The sequence below is a fragment of the Canis lupus genome, chromosome 6 (assembly GCF_048164855.1).
Source record: "Canis lupus baileyi chromosome 6, mCanLup2.hap1, whole genome shotgun sequence".
In the NCBI taxonomy this organism is placed as follows: domain Eukaryota; kingdom Metazoa; phylum Chordata; class Mammalia; order Carnivora; family Canidae; genus Canis; species Canis lupus.
Window position 1 is genome coordinate 15,451,109 of NC_132843.1, and position 15,197 is coordinate 15,466,305.

The 15,197-nt window shown below is 43.2% G+C and overlaps 1 protein-coding gene across 3 annotated transcripts in view; it reads left to right on the plus strand.

Annotated features, from left to right (window-relative positions):
* Positions 1 to 13,743, plus strand: part of GATA6 (GATA binding protein 6) — a 32,226-nt gene extending 18,483 nt beyond the window's left edge. For all 3 annotated transcript variants that reach the window (XM_072829010.1, XM_072829011.1, XM_072829012.1), the window contains exon 7: positions 12,340 to 13,743. In XM_072829010.1, coding sequence (XP_072685111.1) covers positions 12,340 to 12,519 — 180 coding nt within the window. In that variant the 3' untranslated portion in view covers positions 12,520 to 13,743. The remainder of the gene's footprint in view (positions 1 to 12,339) is intronic.
* Positions 13,744 to 15,197: the final 1,454 nt, after the last annotated feature.

Sequence of the window (15,197 nt, forward strand, 5' to 3'; positions counted from 1 at the left end):
AGATTCTTAACCGCTGAGCTACCCAGGTGCCCCAGCTTATTCCTTCTTTATTAGCAAATTTATACTCCACTGTCTTTTTTTCTCCAAGGGATTAGGTCATACTGGATTTACTAAGGCATTGTGATTGGTCACAAAATAATAATTCCTGTTATTATTAACTACTACTACCATAATTAAGTAGCTGAAAGGTACATTCATGAAGGACTCATATACAATATGAGTTACTTTCACTCAGAGGAACTTGATTCTGCAGAGCAGTTCTGATTCATATGAGACTCCTGGAGAGGGTCAAAAAATTACCGCTCATCTCTTAAGTTGAATATTTTATGAGAGCCTTTAGGTTGCAGGAGAGCAGGGCATTAGTGTTAGTTTTGCATTTTATCATTGTCCTCTTGCTTTTGAGAAGATTTCTCCCTTTTCTGTATTTATTATTTACAAGATACTGGACATAGAAAAGCAGAAGCCTGCTTCTATCAAGTACTTTATGTATTTTGTGTACATTTTCTCTTTTAGTCATAATTATCACTCTACCTATGTTTTATTTCCATTTTTGATTTAGGGGGGCAGTGAGACTCAGAACAAAGTAATAGGCCCAAGGTTCTGTATGTATTTTTTTAAAAGATTTATTCAAGATTATGTACGTATTAAGAATCAGGATTTAGACTCAAGTCTGGCAGTCAGTTGTTACCTGTGGCATGCTAGAGTTTTTTTAAAACCTTTTATTTTTCAAAATTTCAATTAATTAACATTTCAGTAAGGCATAGATTAAGACATGATAAATGTGATATTGAAATCTTCAGAAAGAAAAATATTTTCTGAAAGAAATCTAATTTTTATTAGTAATTTGAGCATCAAAAAAAGTCCTGCAGAAACAGGTGGGAAAATTATGCCAGAGAAGTGATTTGCTTATAACCAAATATATAAGGCAATATTTGTAATTTTGTACAAATTTTCATGTATTTCTAATAAAATGTGTTACAGTGCTAAGACTATGTCAATTGGATAATAAAAGAATAACACATAGTGAAATTGGCTGTGGTTGGTGTACTTAAGGTAATTATTAAAAGGCAGTACTTACATCCTTCAAATGATGTGATTTCTGATACATAGTAAGTGCTAAATTAGTTGGAATTGTTCAGAATGTTCAAATTGCCTCCGGTCTTTATGAAATCATTGAAAAAGCATTTAATAGGCAAGTGTCCATTCCTCCCCCCACCGCCCCCGGAGTTTATAGTCCACGATGCTCTTTTCTAAATGAATAAAAAGAGAGTTAGAAAGTCATCAGTCTCCCACAGCGGTCTGTGAGAGTGCTGCAGTTAGGTTTTATAATTGCCTCATTTATAAGCCAGGATCCAGAGTGACTCCCTAAGGTCACAAAACCAGCCGGTGTTGAAGCCGGGACTGGAACCGATGTCTCCTGCCTCTCTCAGTTCCAGGGCTGTTACCACTCCCAGGGAGCTGACCAATCATCACAGTTATTAATATCCCACTTGCCACTCGCTGCAAGCCATGAACGTAAATATTTTGTTGGCATTTTATCTTCACGCTCCCTATGTGCCAGGCTCCCTTTCTTCTTTCAGTTCCTTCTTAATAACTCACGTTCCTGTCTGACCACACTGGCCTTTGCTGAGAAAGTCACACGCCAACCTGGCAAGGAACATGGAAGCATGTGGAGTTTGCATACTTTCATTTTGATCTCAAGGCCTTTTCTAGACTTCCCGTTTTTTGTCTTGTATGTGTGTGTGTGTTTGTGCGTGCGTGCCTGTGTGTTATGGGGAGGATAGTAAGGAGGAATAGTTAGAAATGCATTGCACTACAGTAATACCCAATGCCTTTATATATGTGTGTGTGTGTATATATATATATAGAGAGAGAGAGGTCAGCACAAGTATATCATTCTTTAAATAGTTTATAATATGTAAGTCCACCCAATTTATCACAGGACTGTGGCTTATTTAATAAGTGACTCATTATCACAATCTGAAAGCCAGAATGCTAGGTAAAGAAGAAGTGTGGGTAGAATGTCGTGTGCCTTCTCACGGCCTCGGGTTGGGCAGCTTCGTCGTAGAACACAACGTTTCTCTGTAGATTACAGATTCTTTGTAGTCTCCCCCCCCACCCCCCCACCCCGCCCTGCCTCTGTAAGAATATACAAATTGTCACAAAACATGAAATAATGTTACGGGAAACATGGCCAAATTTAAGAAATCTGGCTTAGAATGCTCTGAAATGTTATTGCTAAATGAATCTTCGAAGAAAATGAATTCCTTTACTGGAACGAAAGTAATTTATTATGCATTTCATGGGTGTCTGCCAAAAGAGTTACTAGCAATATGAAGATCTAATGGATATGAATTCAATACAATCTGTTAGCTTTGTTCATGTTGAGAGCTACCTGTTATTTTTTTTCCTGAAATTTTAATAATTTAAAAAAGCATCTCCAAAGACAGGTGTTGGCATGTGCGATAATTCATAATTCAGTAACCTAGTGCACCAGACCCAGCACTTGGAATCTGTGGGAATGAGCACAACCAAATTATTTTATTGACTTCGGATTTTAAGAAAGACTTGAACAAATAAACGACAAGTATTGATCTCCGTGTCCTGTTGGAGTCTTGCGAGTAAATAGTTCCAAGTCAATATCTGACGATGTTTAAATTTACTTGCTGTGCTGCTGTTTTCGTTGTTGTTAACATGGCATGGTTTCACTAGAGCCGGGGTGCACACTCTGGAATCATATTTTTTATCTTATTAAGGGACACATATTTTTAATTTAAAGCTCTGATTAAGCTTATTTGCTTGATTCATGGTGAAGCCTTGGTATGGTCTGAAGTTTATTTCTGGGGGTTCACAGATTAGCAGCTGGAAGGAAACAGATTCAGGCAGCCAGACACTAGCTCCAGCTCTATGTGTGACTCTAGTTAGCTGCCAAGGTTTTGTAAAGCCTCTGTTTTCCTCCTACTAAAAGAGAAAAGTAATTCCTACCATCTGGTCCTTAAGAGCATTGTGTAGCATAAGTGGGAGATGCCTGCAGACCTCTTTGAAGCTCAAGGAGAACAGCACTATTTAAATATAATCTTGGAAGTTAATAGTGCTGTGCTTTATTCACATGGCATTTCCCACCCCCCTTCCCCATTTCAAGACATTAGAAATAAATCCTTACTTTCCTGGTGGGGGGAAATGAAGAGATGTAGAGCTATTGCATTAACAAAGTAACCATGGGTAGGTTTTTTTGTGTGTGTGTGTGTTTTTTTTTTTTTTTTTTTTTAAAGATTTTATATATTTGAGAAAGGGAGAGCATGTGTGTGGGGTTGGGGGATGGCAGAGGGAGAAGCAGATGCCTCAGTGAGTAGGGAGCCCAATGTGTATAGCTCGATCCCAGGACCCCGAGATTGTGACCTGAGCCAAAAGCAGATGTTTAACTGACTGAGCCACCCAGGTACCCCCAAAGTAACCATGTTTTAAATATTTTTATTTTTCTGATAGCCACAAATTTTCACTCCTTGTGACACTTAGTACTTTCATAATGCTTTCTTGTAAATGCTGCTTGGTTCTCCGATCATGGTCTGCTTTCTCTGATTGAGATGGTGAGATTAAGTTATCCATCTGAAAGTTTTGTTATAAAAGATCATAATTCACCAAGTTTTAAATCTTTCCTTGGGATCCTTTACCACTTTGACTAGAGTAGAGCCATCCATTTTAATTCATTTTAGAAGATAAACTTTTTCTTTAGAATACCAGTGACTTCAGTTTGTGGGACAAATATTCCCCCATGCCATTTTTTAAAATTTGTTTTCATTTCATTTGTTTTTATTGAAGTTCAATTTGCCAACACATAGTATAACACCCAGTGCTCATCCCACCGCCATTTATGTTTGTGATCAGCATTTAAAAAAAAGATTTTATTTATTTGAGAGAGAAAGTGTAGAGACAGAGGGCATGAGCACTAGCAGGGGGTAGGGCAGAGGGAGAGGGGGAAACAGACTCCCCTGCTAGGCAGGAAGACCGATGTGGAGTTCGATCCCAGAACCCTAGGATTATGACCTGAGCTGAAGGCAGACGTTTAACCCACTGAGCCACCCAGGCGCCCCTGTAATCAGCATTTTACTGTTAACCCAAGGGCACTTAAACTTCGGGCTGTGCCTTTCTTCACTGTGACAAACCTGCTATTTGAATGTGTACAGATGTATGAAACAATCTGCTCCTTTGCCCAGGGTAGATCATGTGCATAGAATTGCTCTTCCCTCCTTGAAAAGGGCAGCATTCTGGGGTATGGATAGAACCTGGCCTACTCAGGCCCAGAAGGGGCGAAAGGGCCCAAGGGGGGCAGCCAGTGAGCTCTCCATTACAGAATTTGCTTGTTAAATTACAAAAATAACTAAAATATTTTGCTAAAAACTGAATTAGGTCATTGGCTACAATGACCGTGACTCTTCCTTCTTGCGAGAGAAGGTGTTTATGTTCTTTTGCTTTGAGTTGTTATGGGAGACATAAAGGGCTTTGTTTTGATTGACAATTTTTACAGGTCCTGATGGAGACAGAACGCTTGTGTGTTTGTGCCACTTCCTAAACTATTAGTGAGTCACTTTTATGTCTCCCTCCAAACCGAAATGAGTATAGTTTTTAGAGTGAAAGTTTATTTATCTGAAAGTGTTTCTCCTTTGTTGGAATTTACGCATAGTTTTTTTGAGGCAGGCCGCTATAAAACACTGGGAGAGCCTAACCTAGAGGTTACAAAAGCAGAGAAGAGAGTGTTGGCAGTGAGGGATGGCTGGCTTCCCCTCACAGAAGAGAAAGCCATAACCACAAGCTTACTTAGATGTGTAGGAAGGACAGATCAGAGGCCATGGAAGCCGACAGTCTGAATTCGAGCTAAGGAGGCAGTGTGATCATCATCAAAGTCTTAAGCTCTGGGAATGATCACACACTCACCCTCAACCTGCCTGGGATGCTGTGTTTTGTTTCTTCAGATCAGGGCTCCAGTAAGTGATTACAGCACAGAGGACAGAACACACCCCAGTTGACTCCTTTTCGGTTTCCTTCCTCAAAAATGAAATTGATGTTTATAATTCACAAGCTATAGAACCTACGTTGTTCTGGAGTGGCCGTGTCCTTTAAAGGGTTTCCTTGGCTCTGATAAGAGCTCTGATAGCCAGAGCTGCCTGAGGAGCTGTCTCTGGGCCTGCCTGTTACCGGGTCTGTGAGGTAGTGGGAAAGATAGACAGCTGCCAGTGTTGGTGAGGCCACTGCGAGCCAGACACTACTGGGCACTGACTCTATGACTTTATCAAATCAGAAATTCTTGACTTTTCAGATATATGTCCAAAAGTTGTTCTCACAGGAAAAAAAAAAAAACCAACAACCATGTGATCTGAAGATGAATTGTGCCTACTTTGCAGGCTAGTAGATATTTTCCATGACCCAGCCTGCAGAAGCCCGGGTTGTCCCTGAAGTCATTTATTCCTTTAAGAGGGAGATTTCCAGCCCAGCCATCCTGCCAGGTCTCCTACCTAACCTGGCCTGAGTTCAGTGCTAAGCCCAGGCTGAGTCTGGTGCTGATAACACATTCTTTCAACAGGAAGTGCCTCCATTTTCACTTGTCTGTGGGAGGGTGGAGGGCAGATAAGCCATGAATGGAAACACAGAACAGATTTCGGCCCCACCCTCATAATGCACTTTGATCAGAGAAAGAGCGAGGACCTCCGCCTGTGTGCACTGCCCACCAAGACTGGGAAGGATGGTGCAGCTGTGGGCATTCCACAGCCCTCCCCTCAGAGCTTCTGTTCAGGAACCCTGGCGGGGTTGGGTTGGGTTAGGTTAGGGAAGTGTCTGCTTTGGCTGTGTTCTCATGTCCGTGATCTGAACTTTCAAGGTTTTTCCACTAGATGTGGGGAAACATATTAACCAATCGAAACTTATGCTTGTAATTTTGTGTGTGTGGTACAGGATCCAGGGCCATAAATTTTCTCTGAATTTTTTTTTCCTCCAGGTTGCACTGATTCTCAATAGGTAGCTCTTGAACATCACCAAAGAGGGAAAGACACTCCAGACAAACGATGATATGAGAAGCCAGGTTTCATAAGGAGAGTTGTGCCAATTCTAGATTTCTTACCCAGTTAGAATACTGTTGCAAGAGCTCAGGTTACACTAATGCACCCATTATACCATTTTAACATCCATGGACCCATGTTTCACATCATCCAGGTTCCAGCCAATGGCAGGTGGCATGGATGTAGGTGACATCAGTTGCTTGGGATCCCCTTCTGGGCCTCTCTTCTCTTAGTGCCTCCACTCTGATTCCTCCCTGTTTGATCCCGCTACTTTATGACTTTTTCCAGGCTGGCTTGTCCTGTCCTTGAGTGCTTGTGCGTTTTATTTCTGGTGCTAATGTTTTCTACCTTCCCCAAAGTTACACTGCACTACGCCATTCAGTTAAAATATTCAAAGGAAGGTACTGATGACTAATAGATGGTCCTCTGTCCCCAAACTCTACCTGGTTCCCTTGAAATACTTCTGCATGTGCAGGAATTGTAATGATGACATAGTTAGAATTTGTATCCTGCTGTTTTTCAGTTAACATTGCATTACGGGATTTTTTCCGTTTGCTGCATGATCTTATTATTTTTAATAATTGCATAATAGTTCATTGAGCGGATGTAACTTGCTTTTCCAAACCGACCCGTATTATTAGGCATTAAGATTATTTCCATGGTTTCCACTATTATAAGTTACCCTGCAATGGCTGTCTTCCCTTGTGGAACCTTTCCCTTCCTTTGAATTCTTTCCTTATAAATACATTTCCAGAAGTGAAATTACAGAGCTAAGTAGGGTATAAAGTTCTTGTTGGCTTTGCGAACTGTATTCTAAGGCATATACCAGAATACAGCCCCACCGGCCATGGATGAGGGGATTGGGGTTATCACGGTCTCAACAGATCTCATCGCTATGATCTCATATGTATTGTGACATAAAAATTTTGTTTTTTATTAAGATATGATTGGTATACAAAAGCTGTACATTGCAGTATTTCTTTTTTAATTTTTAAAAAAGACTATTTATTCATGAGAGACATAGAGGCAGAGACATATACAGAGGGAGAAGCAGGCTCCCTACATGGAGCCTGATGTGGGACTTGATCCCAGGACCCCAAAATCACAACCTGAGCCAAAGACACTCAACCACTGAGCCACCCAGGTGCCCCCACTGCAGTATTTCATGTTTGAGTACCATATCCCCATTTATAAATAAGCTCCTCAAGTGTTGGTACAAGCACCTCTTTCCATTTTTTTCTGAGAAAGTCGGATGTGGCTTTTGATTTCAAATGAGCTATGAGTTGCTCACATAATTTGCAGTTTGCCTGCCCTTTGACGTAGGAGTGGTGGTCTGCAGTATAGCTTAACATTTTTGACTGGACAAAGAAGACAAAGATATTTGAGTTGATAGCTTTTGGAATTATTGCTCAAGTGTGAAGAACAAGGTGTTAGAATTTCTTTACTTAGAAGAAAGTCATTGCTGATGTGGATAGGTGGTTTTCACTTAGCTCTGAACGAGTTCCACTGCTGCTCCCATTAGGTGATGGTAGTAACTCACCTGGAAAAGGGTAGAAATGGGGAGATCAGGGACACCTGGGTGGTTCAGTGGTTGAATGTCTGCCTTCAGTTCAGGTCATGATCCCAGGGGTCCTGGGACCAAGTCCCTCATTGGGCTCCCTATGGGGAGCCTGCTTCTCCCTCTGCCTGTGTCTCTGCCTCTGTGTCTCTTATGAATAAATAAAATCTTAAGAAAAAAATAATTGGGGAGATTAAGTTAGGTCTATGCTCCTTAACAAGAATAATAAAATACTAATAGCATATGTTTGTGTTGTCTTTCCTGTTGTCTCAGATACTGTTGGAAAGACTTTATGTATGTTAATGAATTTAATTCTTGCAGTAACCTTAGGACATAGGTGCCTCTTTTAAATTTCCATTTTCTAGGGGTGCCTGGGTGGCTCCATAGGTTAAGCATCTAGCTTTTGATTTTGGCTCAGGTCTTTATTTTGGAGGCCTGGAATTGAGCTCCACATTGGCCTCTGCACAGTGCAGTCTGCTTGTCCCTCTTCCTCTACTCTCTCCCTAAAATTAATAAATAAAATCTTTAAAAAAATTCAGTTTTCCAGTTGAGGAACCTGAGACACAGGGTTTTAGTTCAGGCCTTCTAGTTTACCTCTCCCACATTGTTTCCTTGCCTCCTTTGCTTATCCTTCTGTTTCTGCTGGCTTTGCTTAAGAGTAGGTCTCTGGTATGTCCTACACACCTCCCATGCTCAATACCCTTTCCTCACTAATCTGCTTACCGTGGCAAGGCAACATGCTGATGCTTTCACAAGCACTGTACTGTCACAGCCCTGCTTGAGGGTTGATGTGAAGGCGAGTTTTGCCAGGAGGAGCCTTGGAGAGGTGACCTTACTCCGTAGGTGGCTGAACTAGGATAGTACTCAGAAGTCCGTCCACACTGGTCCCCACTGTTGCAGGCTGCGTGCGGCCCATCCCCAGGAATCCTTTCCCTTCCGTGTCCTTTTTTTGACCTATTGCTCCAACCCTATATCTCAGCCACTCATTTGTCATTCATGATAGGAAGTTGATCATTGTTACTTTCCAGTGTGTATGTGGCCTGGGAGCTCATCCAGGGAACAACCGTGTCTTTGGGGCCTGGTGTCTGGCTCTCATAAGCATCTTGCTAATGTTTCTCGTTGCTGACTTGTGGTAGTGACCAACCCCTCTGCTATCTCAGCATGTCTGGCCATGTGAGGTGGGCTGCATCCTGGGCCAATCCAGGTATCCCTTTTTGATTCTGAATGATACAGATCATTCAAATCTGTAGTGAATTCAGATTTAGTCAGATAAATGCACATGTGCTTTTTCTGGAAATAGGTAGATCAGTTATGAGATTGGATGTGACATAAATCATTTATAATTGCATTAACTCTTTTTATTAGTTTTATGGTAGCTCCTTCCTAAAATGAGGCCTTCTGTGTAATTGAATTTTTGTTTAAAATAAACTTTTGTTTATTTCTTTGGGTGTTAAATCTGAGTCCATGTTGGATTTGCTCATAGTGGAGTTTCTGGAATTAATGGTTAAAGTTGGTTACCATATTTATATGGGTAACGAGAACCATAGCTTTGTGTTTGACAGGATTCTTTGAGCCATTTCAAAATCTGTTTTAAGTTTTAGACATCTCAATGACTTCGTAAAATGTTTTTTATGTACCCAAAGCCCTCAGTTTAAGTCTCCTGTTAATTTAAAAAGAAGTTTGAGGGTAGCCCGGGTGGCTCAGTGGTTTAGTGCCACCTTGGCCCAGGGCGTGATCCTGGAGACCCGGGATGGAGTCCCACGTTGGGCTCCCGGCATGGAGCCTGCTTCTCCCTCTGCCTCTGTCTCTGCCTCTCTCATGAATAAATAAATAAAATCTTAAAAAAAAGAAGTTTGAGTGTGGTGGTACTGTTGTGACTGGATTTTTACAAACCCTCATTTTTGCCAGGAAAGGGAAGGCTTGGTTCCCCGAGGGGCTGGATTGGGAAGTTGGGATGGGCAGATAGGAAGTCCTACGACCAGACCTTCTGAAGCCCTTGTTCCCAGCCTCATGCAGGTATTGTGAGGATTAGAGAGAGAACCAGATTTTTGATTCCAGAAAGAGCAGGACTACATTGACTTCCAGGCCCCTGAGTTGGAGCCAAGGGGGGCTCAGCATATACCTTCCATTCAGTTCAGCCTGTGTGTGGTGCCCAAAGTTTCTCTGAAGTAGATGCCACATCAGCTCAGCCAGACAAATGGATGTTGTGTCAGGGGGAAAATATCCAGTAATTTATGGGATGAAACTGTGAAAGGTAGGAAGAAATAACAGATTTCTGAACTTTTTAGAAGGAAAAGCCATGATTTAAGTATGGATTCATGGCTAGATTTTTTTTTAGGCCTTTATTTATTTACTCATGAGAGACACACAGAGATAGAGGGAGAAGCAGACTCCCTGCGAGGAGCCTGATGTGGGACCTGATCCCAGGACCCTGGGATCACGCCCTGAGCCAAAGGTAGATGCTCAACCAGAGCCACCCAGGTTTCCCTCACGCCTAGATTTTTTTTTAATGAACTTTTTACTTTGGAGTGATTTTAGGTTTATGGAGAAGTTGCAGAGGTGGCAACCTTCACTCAGTTTCCCCAGATGCTAGCCTCTCAGGCTTCCACAATGCTTTGTCCAAATCATGGAAGCAGCATTGGTCTGTGACTGACGCAGGCTCGGCACCATCTCTCCCCCACCGCCCCGCATGCTGCTGGCCCCAGGCATCCATCTCAGGCCTGGCCTAGCAAGGGCCCCCCCTTCATGCAGAGCAGTTCTTCTGAGCTTGCTCTGAGCTGTGAGTTTTTTCTCAATGAGCCTCATTTAGGGTCTGTCTGACTTAAAGCGAGGTTCCGGGCTTTCAGGCAGAAGACCATAGAGGTGATTTCCCTGCTAACATCACAGCGGGAGAATGTGACATCTTGTCAACAGGATACTGGCCTGTGGCTCCTCTGTGGCCACAGGGGCTTCCATTCTTTTTCCAAAAGGGTTGAGAGTGTGATGGTCTTTCCACTGTCTTTTCTCTTTGGAAGGAAATGCAAGTGTTGCAGACAGGGTGGTGTTTTCAGGTGGAAGGAAGGCTGATATGTATAGACTTCTTAGCTGCATCAGCTGTCACTGCACCTGTTGTTTCCCTCAGGAACCTGGATGTCACTTGTGAGGTTTCTATATATCCTGTAACTACCTTCTTCTTCTTCTTCTTTTTTTTTTTTTGCAAAGATTTTATTTGAGAAAGAGAGCATGAGCAAGAGCAGAAGGGGAGGGAGAAGCAGATTGCTGCTGACCAGGGACCCTGAGGTGAGGCTGCATCCTAGGACCCAGGGATCATGACCTGAGCCGAAGGCAGATGCTTAACTGATTGAGCCACCCAGGCACCCCTAAATCCTCTAACTTCTTAACCAAGTATAACATGCATATAAATCCTGAGGGGCACACCCCCGTATTTTCTGTACCTGCCTGTCAGCACACATGTTGCTGGAAGGAACAGTGGAGTGTTCTGCAGGTTGAAGTTGTGGCTGATTCATGTGTACAGGCTGAGTTCTGACACCCAAGAATAGTATGTGCCTGCATTCAAATTAGTAAAGGATGCAGCAAGAAGACTTGTTATTTTTGATATGTCAGAGCTTTTGGGGGCACTGTGTGCAGATGGGGCACTGTCTCTCTGATGTACACGTCACTGACCTTGTCCTTGGAGCCACACTGAGCAGCTTGGGCGTCATGCTAGTCAGGGCTAGATTTAAGAAAAAAGCCAAAGGCAACGGCTTTCTCAAACTGTAGTCTAAACATGATTTTGGTTATTTTGGTTTGATTCTATGAAATTATATCATGTTTTCTATTTGCCTTTTTCATTTGGATGGAAGGAAGGAATGAATGAAACAGAACAGTGATATTTTGCTTCAGGTAATTGCCACAACCATGACAGACACAGGATGTTAGCATTTACTTTATAATATGCTCTGCTCTCAACATGGCCTGTTCTCCTCGAAAAGAATTTAAAGGTAAATGCAGTAGATGTTAAAGCCTGTGTACGGGTTACTTTTCCATGAAGTCAGTGCTCAAAAATTTCATTTATCAGGCCTTGCTGAGCTGTGTAGCTTTCCATTTAGACTTTGGCGTAACTGCTAAGGTTGTGGCTCTGCTGTGTGTGTGTGTGTGTGTGTGTGTGTGTGTGTGTGTGTTACTTTGTTTCTCTTGGGAAATGATTAGATTGTGTGGGCATCATTAAGACCTGTTTACCCAGGTGGTATGGTTTGCCTCACTGTCCAAGAGCTGAGAGTTTGGCACTGTTTATAAAAGATTTTTATTGACGTATTCATTCATGAGAGACCAGAGAGAGACAGACACAGGCAGAGGGAGAAGCAGGCTCCACGCAGGGAGCCCGATGTGGGACCCGATCCCGGGTCTCCAGGATCACACCCTGGGCCGAAGGCGGCGCCAAACCGCTGGGCCCCCGGGCTGCCCTGGCACTCTTCATGGATAGGCCTCACGCGGTTCCCCTTTGCCACCTTGTCCAGCTGCGCATCTCGCTGCGTGGCTGCTGCCATGAGGCCTCAGGTTCACGGGAGAATGTTTCTGAGAGTTTGTGCTGCCAGGGTTAGGCCGAGGGCGCCCGCGCAGGGAGCGGCTCTCGCCCGGCCCCACGGCCCGTGGCAGGTGTCCCCGCGTGCAACTCGCAGGGGACTGGCGCCTGACAAACGTGTCGGTAACCCTCTCTCCCCTTCTCTTTCCTCCCCATCCCTCTGCGGCCAGGCGGGCGCCTCAGTGCTGTCCGGCGCAGGAGAGAGCACTAACCCCGAGAACGGCGGCGGCGGCGGCGAGCTCAAGTACTCAGGTCAAGATGGGTTGTACATTGGCGTCAGCCTGGCCTCCCCGGCCGAAGTCACGTCCTCGGTGAGACAGGATTCCTGGTGCGCCCTCGCCCTGGCCTGAGCCGCGCCGCGGGAGCGGAGGGCACCCGGCCTGCGGGGACTTGGTCCAGCCGTCCCAGCCGGGGCGAGTGTGCTGACAACGCTGACGGAACGTTCCTCTGATGCGTGATTTCCGTGCCTTTATTTTGAAAGAGATGTGTTTCCCAAGAGGCTTGCTCTGCCTTCCCTCCCTGCCCCTGTCTCTGAAGAGCCAGAGAGAAGATGGAGAGCTTCGGAGCGCAGGTGCAGCCCGCCGCGTGTCGCCACCTCCCTGGCCACCGGCCACCGGCCACGGCACGGCCACTGCCAGCCAGCCTGCCTCTGGGTCCGCCGGGGATCTGGTGTCCGCTGTGCCGCTTCCAGAAACCGGGACTAGGACCGGGGCCTTGCCTGCTAAGGAATATTGAGAGAGATTTTTTTTTTTAAAAGATTTTATGTGTATTGCCCCAAATCATGTGCTTCTTCTGATCGGTTTTGGTTGTTCCAGAATTTCTTCGTACTTTTTCCACACCTGAATTTCACATGCTTTCATGGAGAAGACCATTTGAGGCCATTTGGTACACACTCTGGAGGCTGAGTCAAAAATATTACTCAGTTTGCAAGACTGCGTTATAACTGTAACGTACACTGTGACTGACGTTTCTCAAAGTTCATATTGTGTGACTGACCTGAAGTCAGTCGGGATTTGTAAACAGGGTAGCAAACAAGATATTTTTCTTCCATGTAAACAATAATTTTTTTAAAAAGTGCAATTTGCGTTGCAGCAATCAGTGTTAAATCATTTGCATAAGATTTAACAACATTTTTTATAATGAATGTAAACATTTTAACTTAATGGTACTTAAATAATTTAAAAGAAAAAATGTTAACTTAGACATTCTTATGCTTCTTTGACAACTGCATCCCATTTCTATATTTCCAATTGTAAAAGAAAAATACTTCAAGAACAAATCTTCTCTCAGGAAAATTGCCTATATCCATTTGTTAAGAATTTTTATACAAGAACACGAATATCCCCTCTTTATTTTACTGTGGAATATGTGCTGGAAAAATTGCAACAAAACTTTACTACCTAACAAATAACATTTGTAAATATTCTAGGCATCTGTACACACTACGATGAAGTCTATAGTGTGACTAACCCACAGGCAGGTTGGTTTACATTAATTTTTTAAAGATGGGATGTCATGGAAACCTATTTCACCAAAGTTTTGAAAATAAAAAGGGTATTGTTTTGTCTTCTGTACAGTGAGTTCCTTCCCTTTTAGTTTCATTTTGATACTGTATGTGGCTAGAGATATTCATATAAAACAAGTGCATGTGATGTTTGCAAATTGCCTTTCGGCTTTCCTTTCAACAAATTGTCCTTTGGGAGTTGCTTCATACCTTGGTTTATTTGAAATTGGCATATGGAGTTGTCACCTTCAATTTGCATTGGGGGCAATTTTTATAAGTGAAAAGGACCCACTATTCTATGATAACATGGGAGACTGTTTCACAACACAATGGTGGCATTTCATTTTGGGCTCCCTAAGTGTGAGGCATTTTTTACTTCTTTTCGTGATTATAGTCATACTATGGGGGCCAGCCTGAGTCTTCCAAGAGAGAGGAAGTCTTGCCTTGTGGTGGGTTGTATTGCAAGTGAGACTCTAAGCTGGGGAGAATGTGCATCCGGGGAAGCTGCTGAATCCTGCGTACACCCTGATACCAAACAGACTAGAACAGTGGTCTGGGTGTGGCATCAGACCACACGGCTTCAGGTCTCTGCTCTGCATGCATGAGCTCTGACCTTGGACAAGTCACCCCATTCTCATTTTCCTCGTCTGTAAAATTAAGTCCAATTAACATATAACTCTTAGGATATGCGAGAGAATCCATATGAAGTGCCGAGAGCAGTGTCTGGCACATAGGAAGCATGAAGTGTTGACTTTGAAGTAGGGTAGCAGGAGCTCTTACCGCGTGGGTGTTTTGAATGTCTTATTCCCTGTGGCGTATTTAGAAGTTTATTGTCTGTGAGGGTCTGGTGTCCCTCGATCCACTTGCACTTTTTGAGCAAGGCTAGGATGACTGAAATGAGGGATTCTCTAGCCCAGGGAACAGCAGAGTTGGAGGGAGGGAGCATGCTTGAGACACACCAGTCTGAGTTCCGCTGACGGGGTTGGTCTGACAGCAAAAGAAAATTATTATCCCGACTACTTTTTCCCCTTTCTCTTCTTAACAGTTCTCATTACTTTGAGTGCTTTCTGGTGGGTGGGTTGGAAATTGTTAGAGTTAAAATGCTTTGGTTAGAAAATAAGTTTTTCTTATTGGGGCTTCCAAATAATCTTTTTTCTGGGGATGGTCTCAGATGTTACTCCTTCAAACCCAAGACACCATCAGGTTGCTAAAGCTCTCCTCCTCCTTCTTCTCCTTCTTGTTAGAACATAAAGGGAAAGAAATCAAGCTTTCATAAAATAAATTACAAGGAGTAAGAATAAGGGGAACAGGGCTTCTTGTAGCCTGTCTTAACACAATGGCCTCTCTCCTAAACTAGGCCTTTTCAATGGTAACTTTCTCACCTGTGATTATACATAAAGAAGTTTGGTAATTTGTTCCAAATATATGATCTCAGCACTGCTCCTCCAAAGTGTGACATATAAAAAAACCAAGTCATTTCTCAAAAGGGAGTGTATTTAAATCGATGGTGCACCTCATCTTACA